General features: G+C 42.0%; 1 protein-coding gene across 2 annotated transcripts in view; it reads left to right on the top strand.

Moving 5' to 3' along the window:
- celsr3 (cadherin, EGF LAG seven-pass G-type receptor 3) overlaps positions 1 to 25,620 on the top strand; it is a 96,753-nt gene that overhangs the window by 33,292 nt on the left and 37,841 nt on the right. The window contains exons 4-14 of one of the 2 annotated variants that reach the window (XM_031845410.1): positions 6,138 to 6,360; positions 9,379 to 9,494; positions 10,273 to 10,361; positions 10,586 to 10,600; positions 11,016 to 11,173; positions 14,534 to 14,697; positions 14,983 to 15,108; positions 16,346 to 16,515; positions 17,413 to 17,598; positions 19,538 to 19,648; positions 19,810 to 19,978. In XM_031845410.1, coding sequence (XP_031701270.1) covers positions 6,138 to 6,360; positions 9,379 to 9,494; positions 10,273 to 10,361; positions 10,586 to 10,600; positions 11,016 to 11,173; positions 14,534 to 14,697; positions 14,983 to 15,108; positions 16,346 to 16,515; positions 17,413 to 17,598; positions 19,538 to 19,648; positions 19,810 to 19,978 — 1,527 coding nt within the window. The remainder of the gene's footprint in view (positions 1 to 6,137; positions 6,361 to 9,378; positions 9,495 to 10,272; positions 10,362 to 10,585; positions 10,601 to 11,015; positions 11,174 to 14,533; positions 14,698 to 14,982; positions 15,109 to 16,345; positions 16,516 to 17,412; positions 17,599 to 19,537; positions 19,649 to 19,809; positions 19,979 to 25,620) is intronic. The other variant, XM_031845411.1, reaches the window with a different exon arrangement.

The raw sequence follows: 25,620 nt of genomic DNA, 5'->3' as shown, positions 1-25,620 counted from the left end.
GTGTGTGTGTGTGTGTGTGTGTGTGTGTGTGTGTGTGTGTGTGTGTGAGTAGTAGTAAAACAGAAATAGACTAAATTACTTTGGGGAAATTAAAAAACAGGGATGTGGTGGTGTTTGTCAATGTGCGTGTGTGTGTGTGTGTGTGAGAGAGAGAGAGAGATAGAGAGAGCAAGCATGCAGGACACGCAAGGAGAGTAAATTACTTTGTGGAGAAAAAACAAAAAGCGAGTGGTGCAGTCAGAGCAAGACAGCTTCGATTTTAAGGTTTAGAATGAGCTCAGATTGTGTAGGAGGAACAAATATGAGGAATTAGAGACATACATAATAGACGTGATTTGGAAATGTGCATGCTATATGAAAAAATACACTTCAGGACATGACTTGCTGAGTTGAGCGGGATCAGTGCATCAAACAGTGTGAGAGGAAGGAGGGAGGAGACTAAATTAGTTTTTGGGAGAAAAGTTACAGAACGTTACCTCAGACCCCTCTGGCGTGTTTATGGGAGATATGCATGTCATGTGAAATGCTGTGCCTGTAATATCAGTGTACTTGTGGTACATTGGCCGCAGTGGATACTTATGCATACACACAGTCTTTGAAGAGTAATGCAATGCAATACTTTGAGTGAGCACTGTATTAGAGATGTGTTCCCGAAACATGAGCTGCAGCCTCATTTTTGCTGTAGTGGAATTATAAATGGCATACATGTTACTTAAGATAACAGTAGTATTTATGATCATGAAAGGAATGATTCTGAAGGCACATTTACTGTTTAGCAGGAGGAATCAAGTGCAGACACACAGAAACTCTTTTAACCAATAGCCAGGCAGGATTTAAGAAAGGAGACTCTTCTCCTCCTGAAAGATAATAAACAATGAGGGTAGCTTAGATCAGGAAGACTGTGAAGTATATTAACCAATTAATAGTTTATTTATGGCCAATATTAAGTATTTTCTAGAAAATTGTAAAATTACAAAAAGAGTTTGAGTATATTGCCCAATCTTTTTGTTCCATCAGGCGCAACTAAGAAAGCAATACTTTTGCATATTGGAAGTAGAATATCCCTTTGTGGACCCTGATGACGGTCATAATGATGGCAGATAATCTGTGGAGTGTTTTCAGACTTTCCTTCACATGACTGCTAAATGTTTGATGCTAAAAGAAAATGTTTAGATTTCTGATTTGCACTTTGTTGAGATTTACATGCAAGATGAGCTTTGGTTGAAATTGGACATTCCAAGTTTGGAATTTAAAGCGAGAAAAAATTTGTAGTTGAAAAATAGGAATATAAAATGAGAGCGAGGAAATACAACGAGTGGCAAAAGAATAAAGAGAGAAAGAAAGAAAGGCTGCAGGGCTAAAAATAATCAAATGGTGAATTCTTATCAATATCTAAGATCCGATCTTTTGAAAACGACTACAAAAGAAGCAAAAGAGGATTGTGAGGGAGGTCGAGGCAGAGGAAAGTGTAAAATGGGGTAAAGAGCACATCAAGAATTGGGAAAGAGAGAGCAGAAGGGAAAACAGGGTTGAGAGTCTATGAGGCTAAAAAAGAGACTTGTATGGAAGAGAAGCAAAAATGAAACAGCTATACAGAAAGGAAACTGAGCAGAGAGGGGATAGGACAGAGGAACGCAAGGGACTAGAAAAATGTGTTGAAATACATGACAGAATGCAAAAACTAGAAAGAGACTAAACTGGAAAGAGAAAATAACCAAAAGAGGAGTCAAATAAAAGGGCTGCAGTGGGAGAGGAGTGGAGAGGAGGGAGAAGAAGAAAAGGAACCAACTGAAAGAAAAAGTTGAAACAAAGTGGCACGGACAAGCAAATAGCATTGAAAAACATATCAAAGACGCCAGAAGGAAGAAGAGTGGTGAAAAGTCAGCGAAGAAAGAGGAGGAGAGAGACTGTGTATGAGGGAGGCGGTATAAAAAGTTCAAATAAAAGTTAATAAGTAAAGAACTAACTAATAGAAATCCATTCACTGCATCACGCTCAAATGAATAGATTGAGTTTTTGGTGCAATTCAGCAGCATTTAAAGCTGTAATCTACTCCAGAATCAAATACATTAAACTCTAAATCAGTAGAGCCCTTAAAGGCACTTTTTCTAGTGGGGGTGTAGACGAAAAAAAAAAAACGGGAGCGAGACCTAGCGAGGAAGGAAAAGAGGGAAGCAACTGCGAGTGGAGTGGCCTCTAGGGATCTCCCATGTGTTGGGGTGGAGGAGGGGGGGGGGGGGGGGTGGGTTGGGCGGAGCGAACTAAGATGCCGGGGGGCGGGGGGAGTTGAAGAATACTGGCTTTGATGAATAAAACATCCGCGAGAATGAAGGGGTGGTGTGAATGCATTAAGCCGCTCATACAAGATGAAGACTGGATGAAAAGAAAGAATGATATGGAAGGAGAGGAAGGAGATATAGGAACAGTAAAGTGTGGAGCCTTTTATATAGAGAAGTCGGGGGGTTAGAAAAGGCAGGATGGATGGAGGGGTGAATGGAAAGAGCAGTCTCCTTTTCAACAAGTACAAGTGCGAACAGAAATAGTCAGAAGTTTTCTGTGTGTGTGTGTGTGTGTGTGTGTGTGTGTGTGTGTGTGTGTGTGTATGTTTCCTATCACTGCTGATCAGTCTTAAGTGCCTCGGTGAAGTGGACACCTTCTCATCGTTGAGTCAGTCTGAGATCAAGTCTGCTCTGCTCTATTTCTTCTAATTACTGCACGTATGTTTTTTTCTCTGCCGTTTTTGAAGCCGTCTCTGTGCAAATATCGTGTTTCTTTCTTTTTCTGTCTGTCTCTGAAATTTATTTCCTGCCAGTCTGTCAACCTGTGCGCAACCGGGCCTGCATAATGAAGCAACGTGTGTTTAAGTCTCACCACACGCATAATTCATGAGCATTAATGTCTATTTATTTATTTTAATATTAATGAGAGGGTCTGTACGGATGAGTAGGCGCAACAGACAAAGGCAGGGAAATTGCGCCGTGTTAAGAGTGCATATACGTGTGTTTCCCTATTTAATTGGTTCCCTGTTGTGTGCATTTACATTAAGGTATATGTTTAATGTGGGAGGATGAGAGAAAGCTAAACAAGGACAGATGTGATCATTTCAATGTCCTTGGGCTATTGTTAGCTGAGCTGGGTGTGTGACCGGGTGTGTGACCGGGTGTGTATGTGTGTCCTCGGGGTGATTTAGTGGTGTGAAAGCGTATGTCTGTCAGCCGATGTCTGGCAGATATCAGCTGCCCGGTGGACGTGGTGAAATGGAGTGGTGAAGAGCAAGATTGACAAATGAATAAACTGTTACAAAGTGAACAACTGATTGATGTAAAGGGCAGGAGAAAAACAATAACATTGATCAGGACAATAATGCTGCTCAAGCACATAAAATGAAAGCACCGAGCAATCAGCCAGTAAAGATTTTGTGCAGTGACACGCTTGTGAGCGCTGAACAGTGAGTACACTAATGAAAAAGAGCTTCCCTTGCTCGCTGTCTTCAAAGCTGATCACTTTCAGTTTTGTCAGTTTGCATCTCTGACACGGAGGAGGAGAGACGGACGGTAATCCAAGTAGTTTATACCTTTTGATTCAAGCTGATACAAGCTACAAGCTCTAAATGTTTCACCGCTTGATGCATCGTACCGTGGGGTTCAGTTTGTGTTGTATGTGTCACAGATAGTCAGCATCAGTGTGAGCTTTTCCCTGTGTGTGTGGATGACTCGTGCATTTATATGTGTGTGGTCATGACTTGCCCTCAGGTGAATGTGTGTATGTGTGTTTGTGGCTGTGTTTTGTCTGTGTGAGAGAGATTGTCCGTGTGTGTCTGCGTCTTGTGTACGTCAGATTATATTTGTGTACAAACGAACATGAGGAAAGGTGAAGGCTTCTATTGACTTACAACAGCAGTACTGTTTGTCATCTGCATGTGTGACTCGTACAAATGTGTGTGTGTGTGTGTGTGGCTATTAGGATGTGAGGACCCTGCCCGTGGGTATTTTGGCAGCTAAATGCAGCACAAACAAAGTGCCAACAGAGACAGCTACATGATAAAAAACCCCGACAGCCTCGAGGGTTCGGGCAATGATCTGTGTGTGTGTGTGTGTGTGTGTGTGTGAGAAAGAGAAAGAAGAAGAAGAAGAAGAAGAAGGGAAATATGAGAGGAAGACTGAATATGCGTTTGTCTTTGTTTAAAGAAAGAAAAACTCTGTATTGCATCTATTATTAATGTGTGTGCATTTTGGCTTGTTTATTTGTTATTTTACTGTTGTGCTTATGTGTGTGAGTGTGCCAGCAGGTTCTACACTGGGCTCTTAAGGAGCCATCTGTCTTTAGGCTACTTTCAGACCCTGTCTGCTCTGTTTATGTGGCGGGCGCTGGGTGTGTGGGTGTTCATGTGTGCAGCTGCTAAATGTCAGACATTGTGTGTGTCCAAATATGCTCGAGGAAAGGTGAGAACCAAAAGGGAAAGAGCGAACGTCTACTCCTACATACCTTTCGATTGTGTGTACATGTGTGTGTATTTGTGTGTGTTGCGTGGGTGTTTCTGCCTCTCGAGACACTACAGACTGGTGCTTGTTTGACTGGCAGCCAAATCTGTGTTTATTCTCGTCTGTAGATTTGTTTGTGTTGTTTTATTTTTTTAGAATCACAGTCGGCAGGGAAATACCCCCCCCCCCCCCCTTTCCTGCATACACACACTTTCAAATACTGTACAATGAGTATTTTTTTTCAGCTCTAATTTAGTTGTAGTTTATATTCTGTGTTCGTTTGAGGGACGGTAAAGGTTAGTCCTCTATAGCTGCTGCTCTTACTCCTGCTCCTCAGGAATCAGCACCCTGCTGCTTCCACCGTTTAATCAAGCACTCATTTACATCTAGAGCATCACGGCCACGGCAGTTGACTGCCTGAAAGAAAAGCCAGCAGCGCTCTGTTAAGCTGTTGACACGGAGAGAGAACCACAGCTTTATAGATTGGGGCAATTCCAAGGCCCTCGTGTTAAGTATCCTTCTCTCAAGTCACGCGACACAACCTGTAGAGGTCTGGTGGATAGCTGATTGCATTACTGAATGTATAGCCTCCATTTCAAAACAACTGAAAAGACATGGTCCACTTCCCTGCTGTTTGTTTGTAGGTGTGCATTGCCTATTTCACAATGCTCTTTGGGAACAAATTGAATAGCTCCTTTTCCTTGAGGGTCTTCTTTTTGGGTTCTTTCAGGGTTTGACTCAATTATCATATAAATTCAGCAGTTAACACAATTAAGCTCAGCTGTTGTCGAGCTAACTTCACTTGAGCTAGCACAGCAGTTATCAGCCTTACGTCTGAAAGTAGGTCTACGCTGTGTTGGTTGGTTTAGGATAGAGTTTTGAACTTTTCTTGATTTCATAATATTCAGCCACGATGGAGAGATTAGGGTTATGGGAGTCATGTAGACATGTAGATCGGTACATGGCTGAAGTTTTAGTTTGGCAGTGGCAGTGTTTTCCGAGTAAGCAATGCAAGAGATTGGAGAAATGAAATGCCTTGATAAAGAAGAGAGTTTTAACCCTCATGAAAAACACTCAAAATAACTTAATACGTTGTATCAGGGAAGACAAAAATGTTTTCCCCATATACGTGTGATACGGTATACACTTCTTCTAAGTTAACTAAAAGTATGTCATGCTTGTAGCGTAATGAATCAAGCATTAAAAACACGGCAATATTTTAGCTCAACCATAATTCAAATTCAGCGTGTACACCTCGGGATCTTGAGTGAGATTTAAAGTAAAGCACTGAGGGGTTGAACAGTGCTCGGTTGCACATGTTTGTAGTGATGGACCGCCAATAAGTGAAGTGAGGTCAGAGCTTATGAAAGCTAATTACCTGAAGTCTCACTGGAAAAAGCAACGCAATGGCAAAAGCTGTCCAGACACTGATGGGAAAATTGTAAATCCTTTTACGTTGATACAATAAAGGATGCTGGAAATGTGATATCCATACGTGTATCCGTACGGTAATCTGTTGCATCATATCCTACGACTGTGATGAAACCATGTGGTTTTTGAAATGTGTGTGAAACTTTACTTTTCAGTGTTGTTGCAATTCCCGCTGAGGTTCAACCCAGGACGACACAATAAGTTATTTTCACTGTGAATCCCCAGGTGACCGGTGTGAGTTTGACCGGCGGCAGGGCAGGTGCGTGCCGGGTTTGTGCCGAAACGGAGGGACGTGTCGGGAGCTTTCAGGCGGTGGATTCCGCTGCGAGTGTCCCGCAGGAGGCTACGAGCGTCCATACTGCACAGTCACTGCCCGGTCCTTCCCGCCAAAGTCCTTCGCCATGTTCCGGGGCCTCAGACAGAGATTTCACCTGTCCATCTCGTTAACGTGAGTAGATTGAGTGGATCGGTATTTGTTGTTTTGTTGCTATCTTCCTTGCTTCCTTTCTTTCAGCTTCCATCTCTCGCCATCCGGCTGCACTCAGACAGAGATCCATAACGATTCCTCTTTGGTTCTCAGTTATCTTCCTCTCACGGAGTCTCTCTTCTCGTTGCTTTAATCTATTTATTTCATCTCCGCCATCGATCTTATTATTCATGGCTTCTCTCTCTGCTGGCTCCACTTCCCTCTCCAGTAAGAAGTGCGGTTTCTCCTCTCTCTCCTCTTTCATCCATCAATTTGCTGGTTTCAGTAGCATCTCCTTTGCCTTCTCCTTCTTATCTTACATCTTATCACCCCTGTGCACTCCTCTTTCAGTCTCTTCGGTTTCAGCAAAGGCTCTAAAGGCAAATGCTGCATTTCTGGTGACCCTGTGCTCTTTCTGCGAAGGGCTCAGGGCTCTCAGGTTTTCAAGAAAAATAATCTCCCAGTTACCAATTTAGACCAAAAATTGGCTGCAGCTTTTTCCAATTAAAATACATAATTGAAGGGATTGATTTGTACAATTCTGGCAGTTTGCTCTCAGACCTTTTGTCAAGGCTTTTAACATTCTCAGAGCATTTGATCATCTGAGAGTGCTGACCTACATGTAACCTGTAGAGACACGTGAGTGAGACACGTGGTGCATGCATGTTTTTTAAACTTGGTGCACTACCTAGCCACCAGTTGGTAAATTTTGTGAGCATCAACATGTTTCCTCAGAAGTCAGTGATCGTCTCTCACTTGAGGTCCTTTAGTCTTTGTCCTGCTCGCCCACCACCATCGTTTCCCTGCTGCTCCTCCGCCTCTCAACACATAAGTGGTTGTCTATGGGAGATCTGAAGTGGTCTGTAAGAGTGGTCAGCCAGGGTTATGGGTTGGTTTCCACAGGTGATGTCGTCTAATGATTGTTGCTAAGGTGACATTGCCCATGGGGTTGTTGCTAGGCTGATGATGCCTCCCACCATAGACTGGTTGCTATGAGCCTGGTCATGATGTTATTGCCAAATGAGGTTCTGTGCATTGTTGGGGCTTAACGGCACTGCAGGGGAATTGTTTCATTTATTTATGACCACCAGTTGGGCAGTGATGGTAAGTCAAGCAATAAAGTGTGATGTTACTTTATGAGCATTTTTTATTTTTCTTAAATTTTTGCAATGTTGGCAGTTTAGTTAAAATTCCCAAACTGTGAAGAAAGTAATGTTCTTTTTTCCAATTAATTTTCCAATTAAGGACAAGGCTGTTGTTGAACAGGTACTATAGAAATGGTCTATTTTAACCGTGTCCTGCTCCGTCAGTCAAACACATTGAGCTTCAACCTTAGTCTACAGCAGCAACTATAATTTCAGTGCCTTGCTCTGAGGCACCACATAGAATTTCCCGTTTGAGTGAAATCGTTGATCTTATTCCTATTGTTGTCGGGCAAAGTTATCTGATGGGAACTGATTCAGGAGTGTCCAGCCGTACAGTAGATACTCAGTCTGTGAGTCGTCTTCCACTGACGTCAGTTGCTGCCAGCTTCACTCCTCGGCCTGATTTTCACATCAGGTTCTAAACAGAACTCAAACATTATTCACGTCACTCTGTTTCTCCCACAGCATTTTATTTCACCCCTGCAAAAATACTTCCTTTCTCTTATTGTTCACCCAAAAGCTGCTTCTGACGTTTTTGTAGTAACTCTTCTTCAGAAAGTACGATGGGTAAGATGGCTCTGTTTGGGCCGTGACAGTATAGATATGTGTCCTTACTGCAAAGTTATAATGTTTGCCAATCAGGTGGGGGAGAATGCGTGAATGAGGGTGCTGCAGCTATGTTTGAAGTTGTCAGTAGCTGCTGAGCTGAAATAATTGGAGAAATAAAAAATGTAATGCCTGTATGATATCCCTTCATGAGGTTTATTGCTTTGAAGAGAAACAGTCATCATATAGTAAATATATGGTATTTGTTCTTTTCATTAAATGCAGTTCTTTGGTCTTTTAAATAATCAATTTCACAAACAACAAATATGCCTTTTATTTATGCCTTCATCCTTTCTGCATCTTTACTTCACTGACTCCACTCACAGCCTCCATTTACTCAGGTCAGGTTACTCTATTTTTAAATGATTTCTGCCGGCTTGAAGACAGTACATCTGCACGCTATACGATAGGACCATGCCATGGTGCTGTTGGAATTGCAGCAGAGCTATGCAAACAGGACACATGTCCGCTATTGAATAACCCTGGGTTTATTTGTTTACATGTTCTTCTCCGCGGTACATTTGTATTGCAGTAAGCGCATCTATCGTTACAGTCACAGTGATCTCTGGTGGATGTTCAAGCCAAGGATGTGCAATGTAGTTAATAAGTAAGAATAAGGAGAAAGTAATGTTGTTGTTCAAGAACTTGAGTATAAGCCACCAGTAAGACATTTATTTTGAAAACATTTTAAGATGAAATCAGTGGAATTTTTTTTTGCAGTGGGAATCTTTCTGCATCTTGTTACCAGGAGGGAAGATTTGTTATCAGTGCTGTAGTATCCAAAAAAACAAAAAAAAAACAGTTCTTTTGATCATGACGGGTTGACATGGCAGCCTTGGCCTCAGCACGTCCCCTTGGCCTTGCTATGGAAAATAGACGGAGCAGCTGGAGGGAATGGATTCTGCAGCAACATGGTTTAAAACTGTAGAACAGTTTGAATACTATTCAGTCTCCCATTCTAAGTGTATGAGGAGGCTTGCAGGAGTTGTTTTTGTTTTGCCTTGTGAAATTAGGTGTTGTATGGCGGACAGTTTCAGGACAAGCGTTGCATTAACCAAGCCAGAGTCTCATCTGAAAATGTATGAATGTGTCATACAGAATTACTTGATTTATTTGAACTGTATATTTTCAGGATACAAACATGTCAAATATACCGTAGAAATATAATGATACTCATACATTGCACGCACACTATATTCATTAATAAACGTATTATGGACGTGGGTTTCTGTGTGTGTGCATTGTCTAGTTTTGCCACCCTGGAGAACAGTGGTCTTCTCTTCTATAACGGACGCTTCAATGAGAAACACGACTTCATGGCCTTGGAGATCCAAGAAGGACAAGTGGTGCTCAAATATTCCACAGGTACTAAATATCTTTATGTGCGAGTGTGCTTTTGTAATCTAGTGTTTCCCTATTTATAAGCATTGTATATTCCCACGGGGAAAGAGAGATGTAGTTTTGTTCTCAAAGGTCATTAAGGGACTTATTAAAGTGTAGGATTAGAATCATGATGAGATTAGGATACAGATTATAGTTAAATATGGAGGTTTTACACAGTATTGGGGGTCAGACAAGCAGTAAATTCCAGACAAAGTCAAATTTGGTGTGGTGAGAAAACCCTACTATGACTCACTGTGATGTGAGGTATTTTACACACTGCAGACATGGAGAACCACCACCACCATTTAACATGTTTTTTTTTAATAATTATGTTTATCATAGCAAGTGACGCTGATCCCTCAATCTGTACTACATACGACATCCTGTGTCTGAAAACCCTTTTACTGGGAGAAATGAAGGAGAAACCTGACGGAGAGCAGCAGAGGAGGATGGGCAGAAGTGCAATAGATGTGTACAGAATGAACAACATATTAGAGTTACATATATTGTGTATATCTTTGGTACATGCACATGTACAGCTGGGAATGAAAGGATATAGAAGAGAGATTAGCATAATATTGTATGTTGTAACAGTTAATGTACAGTGTTTTATGAACAGAGGCATGTAAAAACAAATAACAGGAAGTAAACTAAAGCAACAAGTTGATTAGGATAATGATCTAGTAATAATTCGTCCTGTACCTATGTATTTTTACTACCTGCTGATGTTTCGACACAAACTTCATCTGTCTGCCTTCAGGTGAATCGTCCACTCAGGTGAGTCCCTTCCTGCCTGGCGGTGTGAGCGATGGCAACTGGCATACTGTTCACATACACTACTACAACAAGGTGCGTTTACATCTTAACATTTTACTGATGGTTATTTGTGCTGTACTCCTGATGCGTCGGCAGAATAGTTTCTCAGCCTTCGTGCCGACAAAAGCACTTTGAAGTGAAATGAAGCGTTTGTGTGTGGACGCTGTTATGAGGGCGTTTGCTTTTTCACCATTTCATTCATGCACATTCGCCGCACATCTCCTTTAATTTTATTCATGTTCTTTAATTTTCCTCAGCCAGCTACACGCTATGTGAGTATGAGTGTGTGTCAGGGTGCACATACACTTTTCTTCTTCCTCTGTTTCCCCTTCCTTCCTCTGTTCCTTCCTCTGTCTTTCTTTCATTCACCAGCAGACAGTAGGTGAAGAGTGAATGTGTCTGTCTACTTTTACTCCATTATTTTCCCACCCAAACACAGTGTCTGTTGTTTCTCCTCTGACTAACTCAAGTTTTTCCCTTTTCCTTCTAACACGCTGTACAGTAGCAGTGTAGACACTGAATACAGTCTGATGTGTTTTAACTGTTATATTGTAGTGTATGACTGCAGTGACATAAACTGTAGATTTAGCCAATGATGCAGTTTTTCTTGCATGTTGTCGGTTGTCTTGGTCTCTGTTTTCAATCTTGTGCGTGTGTGTGTGTGTGTGTGTGTGTGTGTGTGTTCAGCCCAAGCGCAGCATGAGTGGCGAGGCCCAGGGTCCGTCAGATGAGAAGATCGCTGTTGTGAGCATTGACGACTGTGACACGGCGTTGTCGCTTCGCTTTGGTACACAGCTCGGAAATTACAGCTGTGCAGCGCAGGGCAAACAGACCAGCAGCAAGAAGTGAGTTTATTTATTTTATTTTTTTTCAGCTCTCCGTCTTTTTGTTTCTGTATTCAAACTAGCTGTTTCTTTAAATTTGTTGACTTGAAGGCATCCGAAAGATGACCCCCAACAATAAGGTCATGCCTCAAAAATTATATCAATGTATCTGGTCCTAAAATAATCCATTTACAGTTGCAGTCAGAGCATGTCTTGGAAATGTCAAACGTCAAATATGACCTGCAGCATGTACACACTGTAGATCCTGGAATACAGTATAAATGCAAGAGTGAACAATACTAGTTACGACATATTAAATAATCTGCAGGATCTACTGCGTGTGAATATAATAAATATATGGCATTGTTTCAGATATTGGTGCATTGGCCATATTACCTGTTCATTAGGAAAATGATATTCAATTCACCTAATGTAGCCAGTAGGACGAGTTGTTCGTAGTCGACAGAATATTCAAAACACATTACTGTGTAAAATGTAACATGCATATACTGTATATGCTTCCTTTATAATGACATTAGAACATTGACTTTCCATCATTTAAGAAATCAAAGGCAGTGTTATACTGTGTAATATACATATATGTATATCTGTAGGATAGCACAATCTTGTGTGTCATAGCTATCATAGCACTTTGTGTAGAATTCATCATATAATTAAATTCCACTGTCTCATGTTTGACATTCATGAAATAATGATGAAATATTCAGCTAAGTTCTTCCATCTCCTACTTGCAGCAAAGCAACTGACTGACTCTGAATAGTCACTGACCCTGAGCTGTGGGTGGTGTTTGCACAGGATGTGCCAGCTTCTTTGCAAAGACAACTTTCATTAAACATCATCTGTGACTGATCGGAGGCTTAGCAGACATTCAAAGGCGGTTTCCGCTAAGTAGAAAACCAATAAAGGTGGTCAGTGTGTGTGTGTGTGTGTGTGTGTGTGTAGCAGCACGCCGGCCAGCTGGCAGGTGTTGGTACGTAGGCTGCTAGATTATAGGTATTAAAAGGTAGATAATGTTGAGTGATTAGTGGAAGCATTACTATATTAAGAAATGTGGGCTTTGATGACAAATCCTGTCAGCCAATCAGAATGCTTGGATCATTTGAAACTAATTGTCGACAGGTTTCCCATTTACAAACAATTGAAGATGTGCACACGGCATTGTAAAACAAGTTGGTGTAGTGTCATTATAGTTTGTATATGGGCATTTATTGCATTTAGAAACTTACCTTTAATATCTTATGATACCTTATGTCCCTTTGGTATGTATTTTAATATAAAATATTAGTTTCATTATTTACCTTTTTTTCCTTGTAAAAATACAATACATTTAAATGTTAAAAAATAAATGAAACAATTTATTGTAAAAAGGTCAAATACATTTTTAGACGTACATTTGTATTCACTCAATCTCACATTTCCATAACTATGTACTATTGATCATTTATTCCTCTGTCTTGGAAGGACTAAGTAGCTCCTCGTGTAGATCTCACGATGAGCTCTACCCAAGATGACATAATATATGTCTATTATACATATATTGTGTCATCTTGGGAATCAGTTGCTTGCTATTGCGTAATAATGAATAAATATTGACATGGAACAAAGAGAAAGATCTGATCAAACTGTCAGTGTTCATGTGGCCAATTCTCTTAAAAACTAGTTTTAAACACTCAGCTTCACAGATTCGGAATGTCACAGTTTAATGCAGGTTTGACCAGTCTGACCTGTTAAACTCCTGCTAAAAACTCCACGGCGACTGTTGCTTTTGGAAAGGATTTTAGTTTTTTTGTCAGATCGGGGTGACGAGGTGACTGTAGGAGAACACTATGGGGACCTGAGGGTTTAATGAGACTTGTTTGACTTATTCATACGCTGTCATGTCTGTCTGCATATCTCCGATGGTCTTGTTACTCGTCGGCTCGTCCTGTGTAGTGCTAATGTTCATTCCTTCTCATCAGTCCCTGCTCGTCTCACTCCTTCTCCGCCTCGTACCCACTCTGTTTTGGACGACCAAAACATTCTACTTGACAGTTTTAAATCCGCTCCGTTGCTTTTTAAGTGTCCTCTTCTTTTTTGACCTTGTCAAAGTGTCCTAGTCTACTTGTAATGCGCGTCTACCCAACTGAACGTCTACGTGTACGTCGCCAACAACTGCGTTATTCACACATGCACTCAATAAAGCAGCCTGTCACAGCGCTGATGTCTGGCCTTGCCTCTGTAAGCCGTAATCAAGTTAGCTGTGTTCTGTCAGCGCTAAGTGAAGCTGAGAGAAGAGAAGACGGATCAAAGAAGGAGGCCAAAGCCTAACGCTTCGACACTCTTTCTCTGCTCCTTCTCCATTAACAGCTCGCCCTTGTCTTACACTGTCTCCACATCCTCCTCTAATGACGCTCTCTGTTGATATTTGCTGTAACTTCGCACTTAATCTCATGTTTGTTTGACTCCGGCGCCTTTTGTCTCTCTGGGTTCGCTCATATTTCCCTGCAGTTATTGAAAAAAAAAAAAAAAACTCAGCTCGAAAGCATAACGCTCTCAAAAGGACAAAACAACTGTCAAAAGGACAAAACAACTGTTTCAAACAGTTGTTTGAAACAGTTGTTTGAACTGTTTCAAACAACTGTGAAATGTCTCCATTTTTTTCCAGCTCATGCAGTCCCTTAAGTGTTATTTGCTCTCCCCTCCATCGTCCTCTTTACATTACCCCCGTTTCTTTTCCTCCACCAGTCTTCCATCTGTCTTGTCATCAACCCTTTACGCTTTATCTCTCTTGATATTTGCTGTTACTCACACTTAATCTCTTTTTTGTTCATCTGCCACCCCGGCTGTCTCCGCTGTTTTTCGTCTCCTTTTTATGCCTGCGACTTTGGTGGTTGTTGACGTCCCCTAACATCCACCCCCCCTCCCTTTTCTACCTCCTTTGCTGGCTCCTGTCTCCTTTCTCCCCCTGCCTTGTCATACACCTCTACCTCTTCTCTCCTGATGTTTGCTGTATCTTATATTTAAGCTCCTGTTAGATCACCGCCTCCCCTTTTCTTTTTCATCTTTTCAGTTTCTCTCATCCCCTGCTGTTCCCACTTTTACCCTCAACAACATCATTGTCATCTCATTTCTCCTCAACATCAAGTGTTATTCTCTGATTGTCATTCCTTTTGTCATCTACCTCTGATGACACATTTAATCTCTGGTTTCTTTTTAATCCCTTTCCCTCGCTCATACCCTCTTTTCATGTTTTTTCTCCCTTCCGTCATCCCTCCCCTGCCGTCACCTCCATCCTTGAGGGATAATCCACCATTCCTTCCTGATTCCCCTTTCCTCTCCACCTTATTTACTCCTCTTCCTCTTTAATCTCTCCTCTCTCAGGTCTCTGGACCTGACTGGTCCATTGTTTCTGGGCGGAGTTCCCAACGTACCAGACAACTTCCCATTTGGCGCCAGGGAGTTTATCGGCTGTATGAAGGAGCTGCACATTGACAACAAGCCGCTGGACTTGGCGGGATTTATCGCTAACAATGGCACTCTCCCCGGTCAGCACTGCTAAGCATGCCCCTCTAAAAAAGCACGAGCAATGACATATTCATAACGTCCACAAATGCCATCTGGCCCTTGTTTCATTTTTTAAATAAATGTATCCAAATCATTATAATTGAAGCATCTCTTCAGGCTAGCAGTTAACACAAAAGTGTAATTGTGTTTGATTTATTGATAGCCGTTAATGTTTTTGTTTTTAATACATTTGCTGACAGGCACATTATTGTGATTTATTTTTGGGAACTTGATCGCTTATGTATTGTCTCTGTTGCCCCTCATAGGCTGCAGCGCCAAGCTTCCCTTCTGTAAGTCCAACCCCTGTCAGAACGGAGGAACCTGCAGGGTGAGCTGGGAGACTTTCTCCTGCGACTGTCCCCTCGGGTACGGAGGGAAGGACTGCAGCCACGGTGAGAGGCTACATGGGTTTATTTTCACTCATGTTGCATTTTAAACCAATGTCAACCAGCAACAGTGCCCCATTTGGTATAATTATCAATAACAAGTGAGAGATAATTGCCAGTTTCTGTCTGACCTTCAGTGGCCTTTATTTGTCAGCAGTAATTATACTAACGCCACATTAATTAGTGAGTAATTGACTGATGTTAAAATAAGGTTAAACCATTAAACTCGCCTCTTGGTATTTACCTTTCAGTAGTTTAGCTTCAGAAATGCTATGTCACCCATTCATTCAGTTTAATGCCTCAGTGTGCACTTCAACATTTGTTCTCTCTGTCCCAGGATTTATTCCTCATTTCGTGCTGAGCTATCACAGCTGTAGGCTTTTAGAGTATATGAGTGAAGTTAGTGTGTGAGTAAAAATGCATGTTCATGCAAGGATGGATGGATTGATGGTTGGGTGAGTGTCAACCTCTGAAGGACAAGGTGAAATGGATGATTCCCTTTAATTTTGACTATTTCCTGGAAACTGCAGCTCAAATAGTTACTACACTTAGCATGGTTAGCTGAATATCTGGCTTTATTTCCTGTATAAGGTTGTATTTTTGTGATCTCAAATGTTCAAAGTTATGAGACTTATTTTATGCCCTTCTTTCAATTTTTGGGCATTTTTATGCCTTGATTTTATAGTAGAGAGTAGACAGTCAGAGAGACAGGAAATGAGGGGGGAGAGAGATTTAGAATGCCACCTAACAAGCCACCGGATATCCGAGCCAAGACTTGCTCCTCCGTGCGACGATCAATTGTTTACAGTTCAATTAGCAATTTGAGGTACGAGAATGGAGTTGGAGTCGAGAGATATCGTGTACAACCGGATTATTTCACAACTTGCCAGTTTACAAGCTAATTCTAAACAAATAAAAAGCAAAATCATCATCGGACGATAGCTGGAGGGTTACTAGATTTTATCTCGACCAATGAGTCCCCCCTCCTTTGCTCTCCGGACTGTTTACCTGCATGCAGCCAAAGCCTACTTAAGCGTGATTGGGCAGTACTACTCGGTCCACAAACGGAACCAGATCGCTTCCAATACCAACGTCTTGTCCCGTTGCCTACTTTTACTGCACATGAATGCTTTATTGAGATTATTCAGTCCCGGGAACAGTGACATCCATCTTGAGGCTGTTCTGAGCATTCCAGTACTTTTTAACTTTTTATTCACCGTCTTCCTCTCACCCTCCTCGCCAGTGATGCCACACCCCCATCGCTTTCTGGGTAACAGCGCTCTCTGGTGGGACCTGAAGAACGACGTGACCATCTCGACGCCCTGGTACCTCGGCCTGGTGTTCAGGACCAGAGCGCGAGAGGGGACGCTGCTGCAGGCTCAGGCGGGCCAGTACACCAGTCTGCTATTCCAGGTGTGCGCACACACACAAACACACACCACACACACACACACACACACACTGACTGTCGTCCATTTCCGTTATTGTCTGTACTAGAACGTATTTGAACATTGACATATATCCCTGAAATGATAACTGTGTTGGTTTCATTTTAACAAACGAGACCATGGCTGACATAATTGTTGACTTTCAAGTCACTCCAGGCTCAATGGAGTTTCAGAAAGCAAGACCACATTTCCCATAAACCTGTTTATTCCTGCAGCACAGGAGATTGTTGCCAGTACCTGTCTCTCTGTTTCTGGCTGGTGTTTTTTACTTTCTGGCTCTGCTTAAGAGGATAAACATAAGTGTTTCTTTTCCTTTTACCGTTGCCAAAAGCTCCAAAAGGTTTAGCTGCATTTATGCTAAAACACAAATGGCAGCAGTATCTTCCACTTTTGTCCCATAAACAATTTGATATTGTGATTTAAATCAATGCTACGCATTTGAAGGCAAATCTCACCAGGCGGTACATGATGTATAATGCTGCGTGGGCTGCTAAATGTGTTAGCAACGGTCACATTGATTATGGGAATTATACTTATGTCTCATGGTTATTGTGGCTCTATTTACTGTCTTGATACCACATTATCATCCTCTACATAAGACAACATGCTAAACAGCTGGTATAATCCCTGAAATTATGTGCAGTTTACATTTACTACATTTCTACATCCTGAGACAGTATTGAATTAGCAGCATCTTGGCAGGAGTGCAGCGAAGATGCTGGATTTCGATTTCACACACACACAGTCACCTCTCACCTACCTAGCAGGTATTGTTTCAGTTAGTTTCTACACTCTCCGTCTTCTCCTCTGGTTTTTGACTTTGTGTGTGTGTGTGTGTGTGTGCGCGTGCGAATGCCCTCAGGTGATAAATGGTCAGTTGGTGTTCTCGGTGACCCGTGGTTCGACCAGACCGGTGCGTTTGCGGTTGGATCAGGTTCAGGTTGCAGATGGCCAGTGGCACGATCTCCAACTGGAGCTGCGAGACGTCCGCAGCGGCCGTGAGACGCGCTACGTCGCGACGCTACGGCTCGACTTTGGACTCTATCAGGTAATGGACATGACGCAACCCTTGAAGGGAAGGTTTGCAGGACAGACTGAATGTTCCAACAACTAAAGAGGAATAGGTTTTTTTTTAGCCTTAAAAAGTATTAAAACACTGTAAATGCTATTAGAAGTCTAATTTGCCCTGCAAGCACAGATTTAAATGAATAACAAGGTTTTCATCATATCTGCTTTACTACGTCCGCCGGAGCACCCGTGTCCGAAGCAAAAGTCTGAGGCTGATGGTCAAATACCCGTTGGCATAGCAACAGGAAGCCCTGGCACTTCCCCAGTGTTCCGTCATAGGACTCTGGAGACAGCACAGGGAATTCCCGGACCGGCGGAGCGAGGACTGGAGGGAATAGTGCGGGTGCTGGAACTGGTGGAAACTTGATTGTCCAAGCTAGTTCCTGCACGAAACAGCCAAGACGGGAAACTTCAGACGCGAAGCTTCTCATCTCCTCCAGCAGACTGTTACGTCTGTACAGCGTAGCTGCTCCTGTGGTTGCTGGGTCCATTATGGTCAGGTCGTTCTGTCACAGGAGTTCATGGGTTAGGACCCAATCGCAAGACCACAGGAGACAGAAGTTGATATAAACAGGTTTTATTTAGCCTGAATAAAGAGAAGACAGGAAGGTGTGGAGCCCGTGGTCCGACACCAGAGAGTAGGCAGATCGACGGTGTAAGTCCCGTGGCTCGACACCGGAGGGCTGGCAGCTTGACGGTGTGATGTCCCGTGGCTCGACACCAGAGATTAGGCAGATTGGCAGTGTGTAGTCCGTAAACACAAAGGAGGGCATGGGGGATTCCCGGACCGCCGGACACAGGAGCTCGAGGCAGAAGATGCAACGAGGTTGAAGTGGGTGAAAGACGGTACGACCTGACAACCCCAGACTGCAGGACCAGAGTTTATATAGTGCCAGGGGAAGCGTTAGTGGGACCTGAGTCTGGTGTGTCAGCCTGCAGGAGGTAATCGGCTGGAGTGGCTGCAGCTGTGTGGCCATGGGAGGTGTCTGGTCTGACAGGGATCCTGACAGTTTATGTGAGGGTTGTGCATATGTGACGGTAGCATGCACACAGAAAAGCAAACGCACTCTGTACTGTTGTCATCTTCGGCTTTGTTAACGTAAAGCGACATGTTCTGTTTTCATGTTGATTTGATTCTTAAATTATCTGCCAACGAATTCTGCCTTTCATCTTTTTTATTGTAGTTCACCAAGCTATTCTTCAAAGTGCATCAAGTGATGCACCGAGTAAATGGTGCAGAAAACACTTAAATATGAAATTAATAAACATTGCCGCTGCCAATTAAACGGTAATTACCTTTGAGAGCTTTTGGCATGTGTGCAGCTATTATCATCCAGATCTCACCCTCTATTTTAGCGTCTTCCACCGTGGCAGAAACAGTTAGAAATGGGCCTCATTGATTATTTTTTAATGGTTGTTGCCTGTCAACGTCACTTCACAACACTGTCTGTTTTATCAGCCGAGTATTGACCCTCTCCACAACGGCTGCATGTTATTGTATTCTTTTATTTCATTAAGTCAATCATTCACTCTGCAGTTCCCCTCTCCTCCCTTCAACTGACATAAGCCTCATTAAAACACAACTACTCAGAGGTCTAGAGGTAAATGAAAATATAGAAGAATCATGACTTCCAGTTGGCGATAAAAAAAAGACAGTCGATAATGTTTTCTGTTAAGCATTTTAATCTTTTTTCAGTTTTCAGTTTTTCAGTTTTATTGACTGTCTTCATATTTTCATATCAGAAAGATAACACCTTGTAAGGTAATGGTATTCAAATGGTAACTCAATGCTGAGTTTGCATACAGCTATTAATAATAATAATCTTTGCCCTTGCTCTCCCCTGATGTCTCTCTCTCTCTCTCTCTCTCTCTCTCTCTCTCTCTCTCTCACTCTCTCTCTCTCTCTCTCTCCCCATTAGGGAACAGTGATAGTGGGAAATGAGATTCATGGTTTGAAGGTGAAACATCTGCATGTGGGAGGAGTGTTGGGCTCAGGAGAGGTTCAAAACGGGATAAAAGGATGCATACAGGTGAGGATGGATGAAGTGAATTGTTGATGTTGATTGATGGATGGGTGGGGAGAAGCTGGAAATATTGGTACATAAGAGATGGAAATTGTGCAAAGATATGAGTTTGAATGAAGCTGCCAATATTTCTCTCTGAACACTGACCTCTCTCTCTCTGTCAACAGGGCGTTCGGTTGGGTGTGCGGCCTGACTCCCCTCCCCTGCCTCGGCCCTCAAGATCTGTCAAAGTGGAGACCGGCTGTAACGTTGGCAACCCCTGTGTCTCGTCTCCTTGCCCCTCCCACAGCCGCTGTTCCGACCAATGGGAGCGGCACACCTGTGTCTGCGAACCTGGTGAGTGAACAGAGAGACGATGCTGGTGTTGTAGACAAGGTTGAAGATTGCTGTCCTTGAGGAAGCGGGCACAACATAAACACTGACAACTCCCAGACCGGACAACGCTGTAGTAGCAATTGAGACCATAAACTGATGTTTACAATGTTTAGGTAATGAATCAAGGGAGGAGAACTTCTTTGTGCAACCAGAGCGGTTATCCCCTGCAGGCCATTAGAAAGAATAAAGGTTAAAGGCACTTGTGCATTGGCTTCACTTTTCAGACCCAGAGGTGCCGCCTGGTAATAATACAAGTTGTCCTGGAGTTGGGAAAAAAATCACAACATTTCTAATAATAAATTAATGGTTTTGATGATTAATATGAAGGCTGAAAATGCTCATTCCATCAGAATCTCATTTTATTATGAATTTAAGATTCATCATAGTTTTTAATTGGTTACAATTTGAAGAATATGGTTTGATCCACATTTTTCACAATATCTACTAAACAATTCATTGATTCATATAAAATCATGGGATTCACTGTGATCACAAAATGCTTTTAATGTTAACGACAGATATTTAAGGTTTGGAGCAACTGGCACGTTTGCTAATCTCTTTCATCTCATCATGTTTTGACTTTGCCAATGAACACATTAGATAAACTGGCCAAGTAGCACAGCCAAGAACGATTTTACACTGAAGTCATCCAGGGTACATTGTGCCCGTGCTCGCCTCTGTGCCGGGAAAATGGTTATAATAAGTGCACATTCTGGACATTGGATGTGAAAGAGAAAATGTGAGAGCAGAAGGTGAAAGAAGCCAGCTGACTTAGAGACACACAGAAAAATGGAATAATTGTAATGCAGCCGTATCTGCGTAGGTGTGTGCCAATGCTCTAACTGGGTTAAACAGATATTTGGGAATGCATAATGAGTGCTCATCCACCTGAGACCGAGAGTAAGAGCCTGACTGCAGGCCAACTTTCCACATTTCCTTAGTCAGGTGAATATAATGAGGCAGAATTAATATGGAGGAGAAAAACCTGATTAAAAGAGAGGCAGAGAGTGGAGAAGTACAGGAAGAGAAGAAGGAAAACGTCTCTTATATAGAGAGAAGTGGTGAGAGGAAAGATAAAAAAAAGAGGCAGAGGAGGAACAGAGAAACTGAACATTAATGATTAATGAAGTTTAAGAGCGGGTGACAGAAATAGTGTAAAACAAACACCAAAAGTTTTGAAAAAAAGAGAAGAAAGAGAGCGAGAGAAAGTCAAATCAAACAGCCTGAAAACACTGATGACACATTTGGGAATAGATCCACACACAGCTGGCACAAATGCACACGGAGACATGCAAACCATAGAACTGAGAGAAAACGAACATGACAGACCCACACACAGAAAGAAGAGGGAACGTGAAGGAGTGGTTGAAGGAGGGATATTTGATATTTGTTGGAAGCTTTACTGATAAACCAGCTGCAGTTCAGTTGGGCGGGTATTGATTAAACAAACTAGACCAACCAAGCAGAGATGATTAGAGGAGATTACTTACATTCATGATTAAAGGAGAGACGAGTCAAAAGAGATTGAACAGCAAATTAAAAAGGCACAATATGCAACTCAACTGTCTACTACTTACTGTGTATTTCTACTTAGTTGTAGTACTACATTTACCTGACAGAGAAATGTTACTGGTTACGTTGCAGATTCAGATTTGGCTCACAAAATATAACAATTAAAATATGATTCATTATTTTTCATTGAACTATCCAGCATCATATTGGGATTGAAAGCTCCGTCTTGAACATAAATTAAGTAAATTCAAGTACATTTAGCTGATAATGCCTCCCTTCCACTATTCACTGAAAGTAAACATTTGATTGCAGTAATTTTACAATGCGGTATTAATAGTTTTTCTATTAATAGTTAATAGTTTTACTTCCGAAAAAAGTTTTGAGTAGGCCCACTTCTGATACCACTGAAATACACTTCACGAATAAGGTATATTAGTCACTTGCTTTGACATGATACGATTATGAAGTAGAGCTTGGATTTAATTAACGTAGGTATTTTGCTGGTAGTAACGCTAGTGTTATAAGTTAGTAATAAGTCCTACAGGGACATAGAGTCTTACTCACAGGGGAAAAACACAGCCGCGTCGCGGCTTCCTCTCAGTCAGAAACGCTTGTGAAATACACTTTGGTTTAATTCTGTTTCCAGTTGGCTATCTGCTCGTGTTGATTTCAGCGAAGTGAAGAGTCCGGTTGTAACATTAGAAAATCCAGAATCCAGAGCCCTGAAGCTCCGCTGCTACACAGAGCACCAATCACTTGTTTCTTCAAAGTTTATTGATATTGAACGTGTTGTGTGTGTCCAAATTGCACCAAATTTGAGTTAAGAAAGAGAATTGGGGAAAAGTGTTATACTTCTTGGTTATTTTGTTTGGCCATGTGGACTCAAACCACCAAACTAAACGTGTCCTGCTGCCGCAGGCTGCTATCCCGGTGTCTGCCTCCAAATAATAGTAGAGAAATCTAAGGAAAGTTTTTCAAGAAAGAAAAGTTTGAAAATGAGAGCATGAGATTAAAGTGGAGTTGGGGGAGAGCGCAAGAACAATGAGTGAGAGAGTGTGTGTTTGGCGACGGATAAAGTTAGTTAAAGTGAGGAAGCCTCAGGCCTGACAACATGGGAGAGGAAGCAGAGCGGCGCTGCTATCCCTGTAGCATCCTGCACAGCCCGCGAGCTAATGCTAACACCTTGACTTATTAACACGGAGCGCACACGCAGAGAGGCTGCACTCACACATACAGCATATGCACAAACTTTATGAGGCATGCACTTATTTACTGTAAACACACACACACACACACACACACTCACTCTCTCATTATCATTATCTTTCATCAGCACAATGAGCATTAAAAATGGAGACTGTTAATTAAACAATGGATGCCGCTTCAAGACAAATCAAATCAAAGTTTAATAAGCAGAGAGAAAAAAATTAAATAGAGGTGCACTCTGAATAATTCTCTTTCATGTATGTGTGTGTGTGTGCGCTCGTGCGTGTGTGTGCGTGTGTGTATTTTGGCCTGGTGCTGAAATTAGCCCAGTGGCTCCCTCATACATCTGCTTTTTAGCACCTCTGATTTGTGCAATACAAACTCCTAGAAAACACACACACACACACACACACACACACACACACACACAGGACATAGTCCTGCCGTATACATTATGTAAGCTTGTGTGTGTGTTTATGTATTGACGTGACAGTTGCTGCCAGTTGCTACAGGCTAATTCACTGTGGTGAAAAATGTATTATAATCGGATAAATTGCAGCCATGTTGATTTATGTCTGCTTGAGTTCCCTGAGCTGTTTAAAAACCAACTGGATCACATGTAGAAAACATATGTTCAAGGTTTGACAACAGGAACTCTCATAACCGCTGCTTTAGTAATGAGCCATTTATCAATGTTTTCTGGTTTTGTTTAGGCGATAAAATTGTGATTTGAAAACAACAAATGCCAAATAAATATTGCTTCAGATGGAGTGTTTCTGAGGAGTGCGTTATATGAGGTTGTTGTTTTTGGGTGTGGTGAGCAGCTGCAGTATACTAAGACCCCCTGGGAGAAAGAGATTTATGAGTTTCACGCTGTATTTCCAGTTTTCCAACCTACAGTAGTTGCCAGATCCTCAAGGTGCTGAATCAGTTGTTCTGTGACGAATGACTCCTCACCTAGGAGTGTCATTTATTGATCAGGTTTGATATTAAAACCAAAAATGTACAGGTAGTTGGCACTGTTGTTGTTGTCCTATATCAATGGTACATCTGAGATACAGTACAGTGAGTTTTTTCTAAATAATCTTAGTAATCTGCTATTGGAAGAAAGTTTTACCTTACCTATGATTATTCAGTGTATTGTTTCTTTCTTTATTTTCCACTTAAACTCATTGGTCTTCTTATGGATTTTCAAATTTTACTTTTTTTCATGTATGAGGTTTTAAGTTTTCTAGTCAAACCCACACATAGACATTGATATCTGAGATTTAAACACCAATATATCAACCTTGTCCTTTTTCTAACCAACAGTCAATGTATTTTTTAAAGCATGGCCAGGGTTTGCCTACCTTTAACCACATATTGGTTACTCTACTATGATGACAAAGGTCTGCTAACCTTAACAAAGTGGTTATTTTAAACTCAAACCATGATATTTCCTTACCTCACCAAGTCTGTTTAAATCCATTGTAAGATACATTGAAGTGGATCTTTATGTCTTGAGCCCTGCACTCGTTGGACAGTTCCTTCCACTGATTGTCAACTTAGATTCTGGGCGACGGTGGCTAAGTGGAGAGCAGGGCCGTCCTTCAATCAGAGGATCGACGGTTCGATCCCCGGCTCCGCTAGTCGCATGTCGATGATGTGTCCTTGAGCAAGACACTCGACCCCAAAATTGTAGCTGTGCCTACAGTGTAGAAATATGACAGAATCTGTATTGTAAGTTGCTTTGGGTAAAAGTGTCTGCTAAACAACTGTAATATTTACAAAGGTACTAAAATGGATTAATTGTATATGGTTCATCACTGTGAGCAACCACTTTCACACAACACACAGTATCATGAATCATTGGACTCAATGTTCACTGGCATGTTTCTGTTTTCCCACCAACACATTTTTTATGGGATATTTCTGAGACCTACGATCTTTCCACTGTCGGAGAGAAGACAGTCGGATACACAGAAGATGAATGGATGTTTCAGTGAACAGATGACTCGTGTTTCTTTTCCTGATTGTGGTGTTGAGGAGAAGTCAAGCTGATTTTGCGTACAATAAAGTGTCTAAAGCCAGATGTGAAGCTGTGAGCCACACTGGATGTGTGTACGGCTCCAGAGCCATAACTTTTCAAAGACGCTCCCGGACCCCAAAAACGTACATTCACACATATGATTTACAGCTCTTTGTTCTTACAGGCTCGAGCCTCTCTATCTGTCTCTCACTCTCTCTCTCTCTGTCTCTCACTCTCTCTCTCTCTCTCTCTCTCTCTCTGTCTCTCTCTCTCGCTCTTCCATATTGTTGTGACAAGGCCAGTGTCATTATAAACGTCTGAAAACAGCCAATGCTGTCGTTGCCTCTCTCTGTCAGTTGCCATGGTGAAAGTGTAAAGATGTATAGGGCCAATACAAGTTGATTAAGTGTGTGTGTGTGTGTGTGTGTGTGTGTGTGTGTGTGTGTGTGTGTGCATGTGTGCGTGTGTGTGTGTGTGTTCAAGCGACAAAGCGACAGAAGTGGAGACCAACACAGGAGAGGGAGAGTGGGGGATCATGAGCGAACAAATAAGAGACAGAACGCCACCACAGTTTGAGTGTGCGATCCTCTAATCATACCTGCGTGTGTTTGTTTACGTAATAAAATGGAGGTAGTTCCACAAATAACAGAATAAGCTAGAGAGAGAGAGAGAGATATTTAAATAACAGGAGTGATTTGAAACCTTGTGTGTGTCTAAAGCTGCAGCCAAGGCCACAGGCTTGAAAAGCAGTCGCTTCTGTGAAAGCAGACGTGTCTCTCTCACACACACACACACACACACACACACACACACACACTTGTCAGCTCCAGAGGGAGGAATGCGGACCCCAACAAGCTGCACACACACTTCAGTCACA

This window comes from Anarrhichthys ocellatus, unplaced genomic scaffold (genome assembly GCF_004355925.1).
Source record: "Anarrhichthys ocellatus isolate YVR2014 unplaced genomic scaffold, GSC_Weel_1.0 scaffold5, whole genome shotgun sequence".
NCBI lineage: Eukaryota > Metazoa > Chordata > Actinopteri > Perciformes > Anarhichadidae > Anarrhichthys > Anarrhichthys ocellatus.
This window is presented reverse-complemented; position numbering and strand designations above follow the sequence as displayed.